At 36.7% G+C, this 17,421-nt stretch overlaps 1 protein-coding gene across 1 annotated transcript in view; it reads left to right on the top strand.

The window, feature by feature from the left end:
- Nucleotides 1-15,631, top strand: part of LOC110100144 (beta-glucosidase BoGH3B) — a gene marked incomplete in the record, with an annotated part of 43,378 nt that extends 27,747 nt beyond the window's left edge. The window contains 1 exon segment of the mRNA XM_020827569.2: nt 14,941-15,631. Within this exon segment, the coding sequence (XP_020683228.1) occupies nt 14,941-15,428 (488 nt within the window).
- Between the last annotated feature and the right edge of the window lie 1,790 nt (nt 15,632-17,421).

The following is a 17,421-nucleotide window of genomic DNA, read 5'->3' as shown; positions in this document are numbered from 1 at the left end:
AAACTCTCAAAATCCTTCTTCTCGAAATTTCCTTTTTCTTCGCTTCAATCCCTTCCTTATCTTTCAAGAAACATATCATTCACTTTGGATGAAGTAAAGGGAGGAAATTTATACGAGAAATCTGAAAGAAAATCAACAAACCTTTCCCTTAATCTTTATCGTCCGTTTCTCTTGTTCTTCAAATCTCTCCCAAAATAATACTCTAATAACGATAAGAATGAAAAGGAATCATTATTTCCTGTCATTGAAAACAATCGTGTGCTAAATTAGAAAAACGAAACTCACTTTGCTCTCCCGGACGAACGCTCCGTTGCCCGCCCCTCTCTGTTTCGCGCGAACTGTTCTGTTCCACGACCCTTCTGTTCGCGGTATAAAAAGGGTGGGCCGGCCGGTTCAGTTGAATAGGCCGGAAGAACCAGTTGTCACAACGTAGCCCAAATAATGTTGGATTCATCCAGAGCGGTTCCCCCAAGGGACTGTTAAAAAGTTACATGCTAGAAGTGCTGGACCTTTCAAAATAATTTAAAAAATAAATGATAATGCTTATGTGTTAGACCTACCCGAAGGTCTTAACATTAAAGATCTTGTAACCTTTGAGGGACTAGAGTTTAACCCAACAATCCACTAAATAAAAAGCCTTGTGAGACCATACCTGGTGAGAACCCTAGCCTACCCCTACTCCCAAATATCCCTAATTTATCTAGTGCGGAAAAGATCGAAGCAATACTTACTGATGAAATTATTTCCACCAAAGAAGGTGGGCGCCGAAGGTACTTAGTCCAATGGAAAGGAAAATCGAAGACGGAGAATATGTGGATTGATCGTGTTGAGCTTCAGAGATTGGATTCAGACCTTCTAGAGCTGTATGAAGGCACTCTTGATGCCTACTCGATAAGGTCGAGTATTCTCTTACTTGGGGAGAATAATGAGGATATCAGTAGGAGATTCTAGAACGTTTATCAACGGAAGCATCGAAGATCGATGGCTATGATTAAGAGCCTGTATTTTTTATTTATTTCATGTATTAGCTTATTTTATTTTATGATTGGACGATTGTACCCTTGCTTATGTTTTGTTATTAGTTGTAGTCCTAAGGGCATTTCAGTCACTTTTTTTCTTTTCTCTTTGAAGCCTATATATAGCCATTAGTCTTGTATTACGGTTAATGATTGATTATTAAAAAAAAATCTAATTTCTTCTGGAACTTGTCAGTTCTTGAGTGGTGAAGTCCCAAGGTGTGGGCAAAGCAACGCCCACCAGTCGTCGGAAGTATCCCCGGCTCGTGGTTCGATTTCTCCCTTTTCTCTTCTACCGTCGGCCACCATCTTCCCTTCCTAGCCGCCGGCCCCTAAGCCCCATCCACCCCTCTAGCTGTCGGCCCAAGATCACCCTCCCCACCTACCCGCCGGCCAACCCTGAAGCCCCCTCCCTTCTTTAGCCGCCAACCAATCCCTCCACCACCGGCCTCTTCCCCTGCCCCCCCTAGCCGCTAGCCACACCTTTCTTTTGCCCTCTTGATGATAATTTTAACCATCATTAATACCTACTTATTTTAGCCTAAGTAATTTGGAAAATAAACTAACTCAATTTGAATTTCAAATTCTTTCATAAATTAACTAGAGCTAAATTAGGAAAGTTCCTATAATCAAGTCTAATTTAATTTTAAATTAGATTTGATGTCCTTATTTCCTTCCTAAATTAAAACAATGATTTAAGAAGCTTTAAATTCCCCCTCCTTGGCCCCTTCTCCTCTCTCCACTCAATAAATCTCCAATTGAATTTGAAATCCAAATTTCAATATTCCTTTTCCTATTTTACTAAATCTGAAATTAATTTCAGATTTTAAATACCTTTCCCTTTTCCAAACCCTAACCCTAAGTTCTAAAGTAAGTCCATCTCCCATTGGTCGACCCCTTCCCCCTCTTCCTCTCCTTGGATTTTCTCTTTTCATGAGTTATAGAGAAGAAGAAGAAGACAATCTACCCTTCTCGACTCTCTTACTAGTGCATGGCCGATCCTGAAGTAGACCTCGGCTTCGCCTACGATTCTCAAGGGCATATAGATATTCTTCAATCATTGTTCTTCGACCCCGACTGGGAGATAGAAGACACCGTCGAAGATTAGGTTTACCGTATACTGTACCACTTAACTGAAACTATCGATGAACAACTGTCTTCCGGACAGTGGAAAATCGTCGGACATCCAGTCGCGCCTCCTCCGACAACGACCTTTCCGTGGACCAAGACATTTGGTGTCCTATCCCTTTTTGTGGCATTGTTCGGGTAGCTGAAATCCTCTTTCCATTAAGACCTTTCAAAGAGTGAGAGAGGGAAATTCAAGGTAACTTATCTACATGTTACGTGGTGGATTTAAAGTTTACAACATTTAAGTTTATGTTTATGTTTTATTTTATTTTAAGCTCTAGTAATTCTATTGTGTAGCTGATTGCCATAACAAAATTGATATCCTTAAATACTTTAAATCCCATATGGTGAATCATTAGTTTATTGTTGCTTTGCTTAATTCGAGTTTTTCTTTATAAATTTCTCACGCAATTCCTACTTTGTTTCACATCAATATGTCTATCCCCTACAAGAAGAAAGAAATATTGACATTGGAGGGCTTAGAGGATGTTGACTGTTTGCAGCTTCTCAACAACCATGCATTTGCTAATGTGGAGAACCATGGTGATAACAAATTAAAACTCATTGCCAAAGGGATAGTTAAGAAGCTTTTAAAATCTAACCAGAAGGGTTCGACATGCAGTAAAAACAACGATGTGATACATCTAGATACATTCAAGTGAATGTCAACACACAATGTATTATGCCCACTAGACATAATGATCAATATTTAACAAATGGCTGTTAAAGATTAATGCAAAGCTTGATGACCGAAACTCACAATTACAAGCAAAAAATACACTTGCTATTCCAATCATCCCAAGAGATGCAACAATTATTTTAGGAATGAGTGTCTCACATGCTTCCTGAACATTCTGATGTGCATTCAATTGTTGCAATCGTTTGTTCAAGGCAATGGCTACTAACTTTGAAGTACAAGGCATCAGTAAAGACACAGTCATTCAATGTTGAAATGATTTATTCTTTATTTAAGCCAACAACATAAAATGATGATGACGACATAACCAGGAAGTCACTTATTGATTCCTATACAAGCTCTAGGAAGAGAAAGCCAGGTCAAATCATTATTTTCGAGATGAATGGTCGTGCATTTAGCATATCACTTGCGGGCAAAATACAGAAGGGGCTACAACTAATACAATCTCTTATGAGTTACCATAGAAGACCCGCCAAATATTACAAAAATGCCCCCACACTCGCACTATAATATGTATGCTAAAAACACAGAAATGTATATGCAATTATACACCCGCATAGGCCCTAACGAGCGTAATTTATTCACACACCTTACATCAAGGGATGCTGCGCGGGTCAATAAATAAAGTTAAATTCGAACCTGATCGTCCTATGCGGGTAAATAAGAGTCGATACGGTTCGAACTATCAAACGAACATACGATCGCGATGTTGACTGAGACATTTGTTTTGTACATTCATATTAGGCCTTCAAGGCCTATGAACAGATAAACTCATTAATAAAACCCACAACCGGCTTGAATTTGATCCTCTGTCGACAACAAGTAGAGTTAACAAGATTCAATCAATAAAATACAAATGCCCCATACACCCCGATGATAGCCGTGTTGAACGTAGATATCAACCAGAGGGGTTAATTTCAATATTTCAAAATTATACTCAAATACCCATGAAACTCGAAATTCCAAAAATCATTCAAGTCTAGAATATTTAAAATTGAAATAATTCATTAAATCACTTAAAGTAAAACTTATACATCCTCCGTAACAGTTTGTCGATGTGGAAAAATTTGAAAATCATTTCAACTCGCAAAGAGATAATGTCTAGTCGAGAATATCATTAAGATTCATTCTCAAATAATCTCCTGCTAATAAGGATGTGACACGTGTCTTCTAATTGACGGTTTTGTGTCCAAATGACATCGCAAGTAAATGGTTATGACTGGGATCATCTGAACTTAGTGAGATTCGTTGTCAAATTACACAACTAAATTATGGTCCTAGCCATAGCCCGTATGCTCCCTAGTGACACTAAATCCTCTAGATATGAATCAATAGGATTAGGGCACAAAGCCCTCTGTTAGCAAATGTGGATTTAATTTGTCCCCTTAGGCAAATATTCATCTCAGGTGTACAAGGTACCCTTGGAAGAAGCAACCCATAGCTGCCGATAAGGATCCTTCTATCAAGTTGGGTTGACTACCTCCTCTGACTAAGTAGACCAGTGATAACAATGGCCCGGGATGACGGAATCATGAGATCTTGACTGGATCCATCATCCATTCCCCCAGTATCCTTTTTAAGTGCAAGATGGTGAAATTTCTATTTTAAATATCAAATTCTCAAATTCTGAATGTCCATGCTACTATTATATGCCAGTAACATGTATTCCTACGTATATAATTGATGACTAGCCTTAATCGAAAGTTCTCTCTTGTTATCGAGAGGTGTAATTAACTATAGGGACTTGCACCTATAGGAAGCCATAACTCAGATCATAAATTTCTCGCAAAATGAGGGCAAAATCTCTGAGTGTCTTATCTTCAAACCCAATCTGCCTTCCCAAAATTTATCCCAGAACTTAAAGCATTAAAACTCCCCCAAAAAACATGGAGGCTGGGGCTAAATTTTCGGAGCCCATAGAGTGCTAAGGTCTACCAGTATCACCACATTAAGAAAAATGTGTATGATCAATGTCACTTGACACTGCGGCCAGGATCTTCAATCCCACCGTACTATGAAAATCACAATTTGGTCTTCAGATATATATTTGATGACTCGTAAGCTTTCCCTATTGTACTACAAAAATCCGCAGAGGTACTTAATTTTTTCCTGACATGCTACGAAAAGCGGGTACATGCTTACTCATTGTTTCTAAGCGTCGTGTATGATGTTATGTTGTCGTGCTATGAAAAACGGCTATATGGGGTTCGCTTATCGTGCCACACATGTCTCCTCAGAGATTTTGAGTTGTTTTGTGAGGTTATATCTTAGCATACAAGACGACAACGATGATGTCAAGACGATGATAACGAGAAATGGGGAGGTCTCAAATAACAAATTTTTTCTTTTTTTTTATTTCTGATTCTGTTATATATATATATATATATATATATATAGAGAGAGAGAGAGAGAGAGAGAGTGAGAGAGAGAGCTCTCTATTTAGAGAGAGAGAGAGAGAGAGAGAGAGCTGTTTTTTTTTCTTCACTCTCTGTTTAGAGAGAGAGAGAGAGAGAGGGAGAGAGAGAGAGAGAGAGTGATGTTGAAGTGAAGGTGGCTGTGTAGAGAGAAATTGAAGGAGAGAGGGAATTTCAGAGAGAAAACTCTGTTTAGGGGAGAGAATAGGTCAGTTGTGGTGAGAGCCTGCTGGTGGGTCGTGGGCTTTTGCATGAAGCGGCAAGTGAGGTGGTTGTGAGATGAGCCGGCAGGTCGGCAAGTCAGTGGAGTACAAGCTAGCTGTTCTGGTAGACGAGGAACGTGTGTAGAGAGCAGAGAGACGGGGAGCTTCATGAAAAGTGTGGATATTGGCTGGGTTAGAAGAGGAGGCCGAGATTTACATGCATAACTACTGTGAAAAGGAACAACATACGTTAGGCTTTCGATTGTGGGAACTGGGAATGGAGAGGGCAGCCTGAAGTACGTTCCTGTGTGCTGCTCGGCTTGGAGGTTCGGAGTTCGGGCGACTAGAGACATGTTGGCTAATCAATGATGAGGCGTGGAGGGTTGCTGGTAAGTTTCGAAATAAAAACTCACTTATCCATTTTTTGCTGAACAAATATTTGAACTGGGTATCAAAATAAAGTTCCACCGACTTACAAATGTTTATGCAAAATATAATAGCTCGTAGAAGAACTGGGGTTTCTGTTAGTAATAACTTTACCTTTCATAATGATGCATAAATTTGAACTTGCTTGTTGAAACAAATATATTTCAAAGACCCATGATGCATGCTAACTTTGTAATCATATTGTAACACCCCACTATATCCCTTAACAGTAACATAGAGTGTTACAAAAATGAACATAACATTCATTCACTATACTTTTATCATTTCTCGTCAAATTCATACTTGAATAAAAACATCCAACTAGCTTTTTAATTTATATAATAAATGAAAACATCTCATTAATCCAAATTTCATTACATAAATATTTACAAAGTCACTAAGAAATCCAAAAAAGTACAATATTGAATAATCTACATATCCTCAAATATAGACTTACAAATAATGTTAAACATTAGAACTTAAGGTGAAATAAACTTGAACTTATTTTGCATTAAGTTTTTCCTTTCCTTTCTCTATAACAACCATGGTTTAAAATTGCGCAATATGAGGCTCGCCTTGAGGCCCGCCTTTGCGCAATTCCAGTAAAAAACGCCTCGATGCTTACGCCTCGAGTTTTTGTTATGTGGCTTGCGCCTCAACTTGGTTGAGGCCCGCCTTAAGGCCCGCCTCGCCTCACTGGCATGAGGCTTACGCCTCACGCTATATATATTAAAACTTACGTAAATCTTGAAGTAAATGCCCGAAATTGGACTCTATAGGAAAGGAGGAAGGGGAGAGAGCAGTTCATCATAATGATGATTCAAATGAAGAACCCCTTAGTGATGACAGTGCTGATGATTTATGAGTTCTTATGTGATATATCATTGCTACTTATTTTTAGAAATTGGAATTATATGTTAATGAAAAGAATACTGGGATTTGGGAAAGATAGAATTTTGAGTTGAACTATATTTCATGTTGTCTTATTATTGAGATATTTTGATTTCACTTCATATCTTATGCTTTTTTATGTTTTATATTATTCACTCATTAGTATTTAAAAAATTTATCATTTTATGTTTACGCAATCTTTTGATTTTGAGGCTTACGCCTCAAAACGCCTTGAGGCTTACGCCTCGCCTCACGAATGAAAAACGCCTCAATACCCGAATACGCAATTTTAAACATTGATAACAACAGATAGTATAAAATAACTGGTGAGTTATGGGGCTCAATAAGTTATATAAATTAAATAACAGTTAAATTACATAATTATAAAACTTACAACATCAAAATCATAAATGAATCAAACTTGCCTTTATTTATAAAATAGCATAAAATCATATTTAGAATTAACATTTACTTCCTTTGAAGTGTATACTAAGTATTAATATTAGTCTTCTAAAGATTTAGCTAAGCTTTTATTAGAATGTTCAATGGAACTTAGGTAAATTTGACATTATCGTCATTGAACAACATAGATATCCCTTTTGACTCTTTAAGGGTCCATTTTATCACACATGCTATACATGCATCATATCTCTAGGTCCTTTTGCCCCACCTACAATGCAAGTGTCATACATGAGGACCCTTTTACCCCACCTGCAACTATAAGTTTTATATCATTTTATAGCCAATTTTTATTAAATTAATATTCAATACTTCACATATGCATTATTTATACTTGTATTATACGATTGCAAATTTTCATAACAACATATTTGTTTTAATGTTTGTATCAAGAGAATGAGTATGTACTATGTACAAAATAGTACTTTCAAAATATTCTCAACTGGAAAAATCTTTGAATATTCATATTACACTTTATTCTAAATCTAATTCATTCAAATTTGCAAGTGGTTGCTCATAAATGAATAATTGACTGTTAACATGCATAATATAAAATCATCTACTTTAATTATTATCTTTCTAAAGTATCATTCAAAAGCAGTGTACATGTCTAATGATAATATATACTCTTTACTTAAAAATTTGCATTACTTACCTTCTTGAAGAGCTGACTCCTGATATTTTCTATCTCGTGTCTGTTGACCTCGATTTTGCCCAAACATGGGCATGATAGATTGAGTTGACCAAGTCAACCTTTGACTTGGTCAACCCAAGTCTTAATGGGTCAAAATGGACCCGTTAAGCCCCTTTTGAGTCCAAATCAAATTCAAACTCATTCATGGCTCAAACCCAATACCCATTGGACCTATTTGACTGAGTTGACCAAGTCAATACGTGACTTGGTCAATCCAAGTCATAATGGGTCAAATCAACCCATTAAAATTTATTCAAATCCCTAATTAAGGCCCATTTAATGCTCTAATTTAATTCCCTTTGATTTCAAATGAAACCCACGGCCTAATCTGAAATTTTTCCCTCCTATTTGATCTAGGATCGATCCTAGCCGCTGATTATAGGATTAGGAGCCTTAAATAGCCAAAAATTAGGTTTTGGAAAGGATCTTTTGCTCTTGCTGAATGGAGAGACCACCTCAGGCCTCGAAATTTTGTGAGAGCACTCCCACGACTCCCTCCACTTTTTCAAACCAAATCCCGACGCTTAGACACCGCCGGCGGTGATCTTCCGGCGAACCCGAGACGAAATCCCTTCCAAGGCTTCGTCCCGTCGATCGAGCGTGCGTTGGATCTCGACTTCAACAGAGGAATTGTTCTAGAGGAGCCCACGAGTCCAACAAGACCAAGATCTTTCGAATCCACCGTGTGGATTAGGTAAAAACTCAAACCCTAGATATAACACTTAGATCTAAATAACTCTTCATACACTGCATATTAAATCTCACAAAATACCCCCCACGAATGCTCTTCACTAGTAGAATTCAGATCTAAAGTTTCATGGCGTTTGGTTCAGCCGTTTGAGATAACGAAGCGAAAATCTCCCTAAGCCCTCGGTCCGGCCGGCTGCATGCGCAGGATAGAGCTGGACCGTCGGATCTCTGATCAACGAGTCTGGTTCGGTCGAACAGCAGATCCGTCCGACCGTTTGAACGATCCCGCGGATCGTTTAGTGGCACGGCTCGATCTGAGCCGTCCGCTTCTTAGGGCGGGTGATCCGACGGCGGTCGGTGCAAGCCGACGTGGCTAAGTGGATCGGCGGGCCCGTCGGTTGATTGCCGTAATCATTGCGGTAATCATTGCCGGCGGCGCAATCATCGCGCCGCCAGGCAATGATTGGTCGCGGTTGTTGGGACGAACCAGAGGCCGCCACTTATCACGCCCGGAGCCGCCGCCGCCTTTTTTTATATTATTTAAAGTATTTTTAAATGTATTTTAAGCTATTTTCACTTAAAAAATCCCAGAAAATTCGTTTTTTGTCCGATTTTGACGTATAATACCTCGTTGGATTTGTATCGTCGTCCTCTACATGATAAAATTTTTTTTTTATAAAAATGACCTGTAGGTTTTAAATTATTTAAAAAAAAACAGCAAAAAACCTTATTATTATTATTATTATTATTTAAACTATTATTTTAATATAATTATTACTATATTATTATTTAATTATGAGTATTTGTTATAATTACTATTATTTTTAAGTATTAGATTACTGATTATTTATTATTATTATTACTATTATTATTATTTTATTAGTATATTTAACTATTTTCACTATTTTTCATGTTTCCGTTTGTACCCCTATGAGGGATGTTTCACTTATTGTAGCCCAAGGGCATTTGTGACTTTATGCTTTTATTTTTCTGTAAGCCTATATATAAAGGCTTGTATCATTGTATTGGATTATTATTGATTGAATGAAAATTTTCCAAGCTTTGTTCTCTTTGTGAGTGCATGAGGTTCTCTTGGTGAGTGCTTCCCCTTGAGATCTCTTTGTGAGTTCTCTAGTTATCTTATCTTTTATTATTTACTTTGCTTTGCACAATCTTCTTCCCCCTAGAGAGTTCTTCCAAATTCCTCTTGCCCTTGCTCTTGCCGCCGGCCCCTAGGGCTCTCCCCACCGCCGGCCAAGCTCTATCCTGCCGCCCACCACCAAGCCGACGCCCCTCCTCTCATGCGCATCATCCCCTATTTTTCCCCAACATCAAATTAGAGATTTGAAATTTCAAAATTTGAATTGTTTCCTAATTTGGAAATCCAAATATGGAAAGTCTTCATGAGTAAAAAAATTTCAAATCAATTTAATTTGGAGTTTTAAGATTTTTGCCACATCATCAAATCAAGCATTAAACCTCCTCCTCCTCTCCATATTTTCCCTCCCTCCTCAAGCATGCCGCCGGCCCCCCCTATGGGGAAATCCCATTAATGCTCAATTAATCCTCTTAAATCCTATTTGTAATTCAAAATAGGATTAAAACTTTCCCTCCACTTCGCTTAAAACTGAAAATAATTTCAGTTTTCTCCCTTTAATCCCTCCTTATTTGAAATTTTCAATTAATGCATTGATTACATTAATTGGAATTTCAAATCCCTAACCCTTCCCTCCTAAATTTCTCTAAACCTGAATTTTCTTTCAGTTTTTGGAGTCATTCACTGCACTCCTCCCTCCTCCACCCCCATACACCCGCCGGCCTCTTCTTCTTGCTCCTACCCGCCGCCCTCCCTCCTCTCCTCCTTGGAGACCTACTCGCGGCGGCCACCTTTCCCCTTCTCCGAGGATGCATGGATGTTCCCGAATGGAATTTCGGGTTTGAATACGACGATCAAGGACGAGTAGACATCCTCCGGTCCCCTTTCTTTGACGTCGGATTCGACTTCGACGACACCGTTGAGGAGTATTTGGCCCGGATCGTACCCACCTTGATAGAGACCGTCGACGATCATTTTTCAGTGTACACTTGGATCGTCAAAGGACTTAGCTTTGCAACACCTCCACAACCCGCGCCGACCTCTTCCTCCCTACGGATCTACGGCGCCGTCGCCCTAGGAGTGATCTCCTCCATCGTGTGGTTCTTCTTCTCCCAACAAGCCTAGGAGTAGGTAAATGAGAGCGGCCTCAAGGTGAGACAATCGCTTTGTTAATCTTGGGATTCTTGTTGTTCGTTTCATTTGCTTTACATTTATGAAAGTTGTTATTTTTCTCGGCCTTGCTAATTTAGGTGTAAGTGCTTGCCTAGTCGTAGTTAACAATTGAGATTTCCGAAAAGCTTGAATTGGGAACAAGATTTAACTTGCAATTATCATACTTGGATAATCTTTTGTTAAACTTCTAAATACAAATCCTGGATTTACATCATATCACATCAGAAATACAGATCCAAAAATAAACCTGATTATAATATTATATCAAAGGACTTCATCAACTTTGTTGTCCTTAAAGTTGGCACCATTTCTTGTTCCCTGTATAATCCAAATTGAGGCTTGGAAGATGATATTCCAAAGTCCTATATAACCTGCTTTAATGTGTTTATTTCTACATGAACTACAAATAGATTAAACATTCTCAAACTATATTGTCCAGCTGCATGATTCCAGATAGCTTCATCATTATCTATATTTAAAGATACATTTTCAAGTCACAATTTCTCCAAATCTCTTCTTAGTAAAAGAATAAATTGTCCCCTTCCAATGGACTGCACCTCTTGTTGATCAAAATTTGAGAATTGATGCTAAAGTCTTATTCTCTAACAAAGTCCATTTCGTTTATCGAATTTGATTAATAGAGAAATATTTTTAATCCACCTTTCATACCAAAATCTTAAATTAGTTCCATTGTTATCTTTCCAAGAACCATTGATGAAAATGGCTTGCATGCTTTATAAATTCCCTTAATGAAGTTAGAACAATTACTAGGTTTCTTCACCCGAAATCTGACATGATTGTTATTCCTTCAATATTGTTCATGATTTTCCCACTAAAAAATGAGTCTTCTTCTTGAATAGATTTCCAAATCCAGTTGTCAAAGCTATATTCAACTTCTTCAAATCCAATATACACAAGTCCACCAAAGTTCTTGGATCTACACAACCCATCTCCAAGGTTCAGACCTATCCCCTCTTTGCCATTGTAGAAAACAATTTCCTAATACAATCAATCCTCTTAATCTCCTAATTAAGTATTAAAAAAGGAGAAATAATAAAGAGATACCAATTTGAACACTGAGTTAATGAGGATAACTGCTCCGCCTTTAAAAAGATATTTACCATTCTAGGTACTCAAGTTCTATTGAACTTTTTCTAAGAGAATTTCAAAATGCTCTTTGAACAAGCTTTTAGGTCCTAGAGGAATTCCTAGATATTTAAAGGGCAGTTTCTCCTCATAACAAACCAAACAAAAGGCAAGTTATCCTTTGCAAATTACGTAACCCCCCCAAATATATCTGTGAATACTTTAAGGAATTAATTGTAAGATTAGAAATATCTTCAAAGAGCATCAAAATCCGTTTTGAGATAACTAGCTTGCTTTAGGTGTGCGTCACAAAATAACAGAGTATCATCTACAAAATGAATGCTATTGATAGTTGGTTCATTAGGATTGTAAACACTCCTTTAAATCTATCGCTTATTCAATGTTGCTGAATAAGTTTATGAAGAACATCTACAAAGCGCCCCAATTCTCCATTAATAAGAACATAAGCATTTAAATGAATCAAGTCCCCCTATCCATTGAATGAATTTTTAGGAGAAAGTCTTTTATTAAGAATGAAGAGAATTCAATTTCAATCACAAAGTAATCTGCTCTCTCAAAAATCACCTTTAAAAAAGGCTTTTCTTCTTTCATTTCAAGGTATTAATGAATTAATATATATACTGTAATGTTGCAATCAATGGTATCTCTTAAATGAAGGCTCCCTAAGAGAAATCCACCAAATCCAAAATGACTTTTGGCATCCTGTTAACATGCACCTTGATGCAAGTTTTTTAAGTGCAAATAATCAGGCTAATTGGTTTGAAGTCCTTAAGAAGTTCACAGTGGTCATTCCTCAGAATAAGACAAGTGATAGTTGCACACATCCCTCAAAGAGAAACCTTGCCGCAATATAGATCATTAAGCATAAGCAAAAAATATATTTTTTACTCTCTTACATAACTCTATAGAAGTTAATAAGAAAAGCATTTAGATATAGAGACTTGTTAGACCCAAGAAAGAATAATGTCCCCTTGATATCCTCAAGATTGAAATAAGAGTCTAAGGCTTCGTTTGGAACGGCTTTCTTCTTGTTTTTTAGAAGGGCTTTTTAGTACAAAAATTAATTTTTGTACTAGAAAGTCACTTTAAGAAGCGGTAAGAAAGTTGTCCCAAACAAAACCTAAATCTTTCAACAATAACTAATCATGAGGATAAAGTTTATAGTGCTAATCTCTCAAGAAAAGCAATGCCTTCTCTCAAGCGATTCGATGTATCTTTCTAAGCTATTTTTTAGCTCAAAAAGGCCATTCATGTTAGATCCTTCTAACATAGGATTAAATAATTTCACAAATATTACCTTTCATGATACCACTCGTTATCTCTCTCATTTTGTCTCATACCAAAACTCTATTTGTTCCCCTACCACTTATAGCCACAATGCCTGTTTTTGTTCCCCTCACAGGTTTATACTCGCAGGCCATGTCCATCTCCTATTGAAGCATCTCCCTCCATCTCATCAACTGCTTGAAACTGAGTTGTTAGATCTACATGTCCTAGTCCTCTATGAAAAACTTCAAGCCCCTGCACTAAACCTCTCATTGCACTCTTAAATATCCTTAACTTCTTCCTTTCATCAGGTTGCCTTGTATGTCATATTAGAAGGCTTTGCTAAATCCTACGTGGAAGTATGTAATGGATACTTAAATGGGTGCTCTCATTACATATTTAGAATTTGGTTACACTCCTAGGAATAAGACCATTTCATGTCATTATCTCTTCACTGTTAAGTTCCATTCTGATGGAATTATTGAACATTGCAAGGGTCAGTTGATAGCCAAAAGGTATAAATTGTTCATGAAATTGACTATTTTGAGATTTTCTCCTTGGTTGCTCAACATAATTCAGCCCATTTTCTTATTTTTGTTGCCATTAATCAAGGATAAACTATCCTTCAACTTGATTCTAAGCAATGATTTTCTTGATAGGCATCTCACTGAATCTTTCTATATGGAGCAACCTCCAGGATATGTTGCTCAAGATGAGAACAAACTATTTAAATTTTATAGTCATATATGGGTTGAAAGAAAATCCTCATGCTTGATTCGACAAAATCTTTAAAGTTCTTGCTAATATTATAAAATAATATTGTTGATCATCATATCTTTATTTGATATTCTTCCATTGGCACTTATATATTTATATTGATGACATTCTTCTAATAGAAGTGAGATTCTTCTAATAGAAAGTGATGCTTTGTGTATTACTAAAATAAAATAATGTCTTCAAAAAAATGTTTGGTACCAAAGATCGAGGATGCCCAAACGTTCTTAGCATTGAGTTGGCATATAGTTAAAGGTTGTTCCTCTCTCAAAGAAAGTACTTGAAGAAATGGATAATCTTCACAAAATGGATAAAAATTTGCCTCTATATATATATGTGGGTTAATTAAGCATAATTAATATTGTGATGACCCAGCTCACAGTATACAATGTGTTGTCCGCTTTGGCATGGCCCGCACAATGGCCCTATGATTTTGATCCTTATTGATGTAACTTTTTAAGATTTCACCCATCCCAAGATTGCTACATCACGAGCATGCTTGATTGTGAAAATCTCATTGAACCTCCACCTATCACATCAAATGGCGTCTACTTATTGGCTTAGCGTTTACTTGTATTACTCAATATCCTTTCTTCTGTCGATGTAGGATTTGATTTATTTTGTCCCTTTTTTCTCCTAAAATTCTGCCATCCTAATCCTAGTAATCTGCTAGGAGCAGCACATTATCCAGACTACAGGTTTGAGGATCACTCCCCGCCTTCTCAAACCACTCTCTTCATATTTGAGACATACAAGTCCACCAGCTTTTGCTTGGGTACTGTACAAGTAGAGGTTTACCTATGATAGCAATTGTAATAGACTGGCTCATATTATGCTTAGATATTGTCCACTTTGGATCAAAATGGACAATATAAAACAGGAAATGGTAATCTCATTTATTTACAGGTACAAGCATTTTGGATGCTATCAAAGAGGCAGTTGGGGAAAAAACTGAAGTCATATATGAGCAGCACCCATCAGAGGATACTTTTGCAAACAAAGAGTTCTCGTTTGCAATTGTAATCGTGGGAGAGGTTGCATATGCTGAGATACTCGGAGACAGGTCACAGCTCAACATCCCACTCGGTGGTGCTGAGCTCATAAGTCGTGTAGCTAGCAAAGTTCCCACAGTGGTGATTGTAATATCTGGAAGGCCTTTGGTTTTTAAGCCAGATTTGATGGATAAGATAGATGCTCTGGTTGCAGCTTGGCTACCAGGGACTGAAGGGAGTGGGGTTGCTGATGTTCTATTCGGAGATTATGACTTTGAAGGTTTGCTTCCAGTAACTTGGTTCAAATCAGTAAGTCAGTTGCCGATGAATGCTGATCATCCATCCTATGACCCACTTTTTCCCATTGGGTTTGGGTTGAAAATGGGCCTCAACTGCAGTTAAGAATCTGCACAATCCGCTATTGTGATTTTATTGTTCATATATAATTTATGTGACAGGAATAAGATGAAATTGCTTCAGGCTGCGCACAAGACTTCAATAAGATGAAAATTTTGAAGGTAGCTATTTTGATTTTGTCCAAAAGAAATTCTGATTATGTATTTTTTTAATTATTCTTATAAGTGTTTTTGATGGATGAATGTTTTCATGTTGCTTTCCTAATTAAATAAATTTCCTCATTATTACTTAAAAAATCATTCTATATTTTTAGTGGTCTAAATTTAATTTTATTTATAGATGAATGTTATAAATTTTTAATTTCACAAGAACTTTGATGATATAATTGATACTATTTGCTGATAATTAAACATATTTAGTTCGAACGTTCAAAAATTTGGTGTTATTTAGCGAACTTTTTTTTATCATCAACAACAACAACTTCTAAGCTTTTTATCCCACTATGTGGGGTTGGTCACATGAATCCTTTTTCTCCATGGTGCCATGTTAATAGTTAAATTCTCATTTAAAATTAATAAAGAAAAGTCAATTCTAATATTTTCTAACCAAATCTTTTTAGGTCTACCTCTACCCTTCTTAACATAAGTCAAATCTAATATATCTACTTTCTTAACCGAGTCATTGGAAGATCGCCGTTTTATATGACCAAACCATTTAAGGCGACTCTCTCTAATCTTATCTTCCACTAGAGCTACTCCAACCTTTTCACATATATGCTCATTTCGTATTCTATCTCTAAGGGTAAAGCCACTCATCCACCTAAGCATCCTCATCTCTGCAACACTTAACTTAGTATTATGCTTCTCTTTTAATGGCTAACATTCTGCATCATAAAACATTACAGGTCTAACCACCATCTTATAGAATTTTCCCTGAAATTTGAGGGGGACTTTTCTATCACACAACAAGCCTGATGCATTCCTCCACTTCAACCATCCAACTTGAATTCTACTAAGATTATCCACATCTATTTCACCATCACTCTGAACAATAGACCCAAGATATCTAAAATGTGTACTCTTCTTAATGACTTGATCACCCAAAGTCACAATCCCCCACTGGAACTATTATTAGTAAAATTACATTCCATATATTCAGTTTTAGATCTACTCAAACAAAAGTTTTTAGACTATGAGGTTCACCTCCATAATTCAAGTTTAACTTCAACTCCCTCTCTAGTCTTATCAACAAAAAGAATATAATCAACAAAAAAACATACACCAAGGTATAAACTCTTGCAAATGTCTAGTGAGAACATCCATGACGAAAGCAAAAAAAGATATGGGCTTAAAGCTTATCCTTGGTAAAATACAGCTGAAATACGAAAATACTTGGTCAAACCACCTTGTGTCTGGACACAAGCAATAGCCATTGCATACTTATCCTTAATGACTTAAATATAAGCATTATTAAGTTCTTTCTTTTCTAGCACTCTCCATAGCTTCTCTTGAAACATTATCGTATGTTTGTTTTCTAAATAAATAAAAATCATATGTATATCCTCCTTATTATCTCTACACTTCTCCATTAGACCTCTCAATAAATGTATAACTTCCGTAGTAGACCTAATCGAAATGACTCTAAATTGATTTTGAGAAATATTAGTATCACACCGCAACTTATGCTCTTTAACTCTCTCCCATAGTTTTAAAGAATGACATATTAACTTAATTCTTATATACTTTGCACAATCTTGTGCATCATCTTTATTCTTAAAAATAGGGATCAACACACTCATCTGACATTTTTTTAATCTTCAAAATAATATAAAAAGATTTAGTAAGCCAAGAAATTCATTCTTCTCCAAAGCATTTTCACACTTATTTGGGGATATCATCAAGCCCAATAGTTGTCCACACTCATTTTATTTAAAGTCTCTCTAACTTCAGTTTTACTAATACATTGATAAAAACAAAAAAAAAAATTATTTTCATTTAGGGTGCTAAGGTCATTACAGTCATTCGCATTTAGAACTGTC

Source organism: Dendrobium catenatum, unplaced genomic scaffold (assembly GCF_001605985.2).
Source record: "Dendrobium catenatum unplaced genomic scaffold, ASM160598v2 fragScaff_scaffold_1358, whole genome shotgun sequence".
NCBI lineage: Eukaryota > Viridiplantae > Streptophyta > Magnoliopsida > Asparagales > Orchidaceae > Dendrobium > Dendrobium catenatum.
Note: the sequence above shows the minus strand (reverse complement) of the source record. Positions and strands in the feature narration are given on the sequence as shown.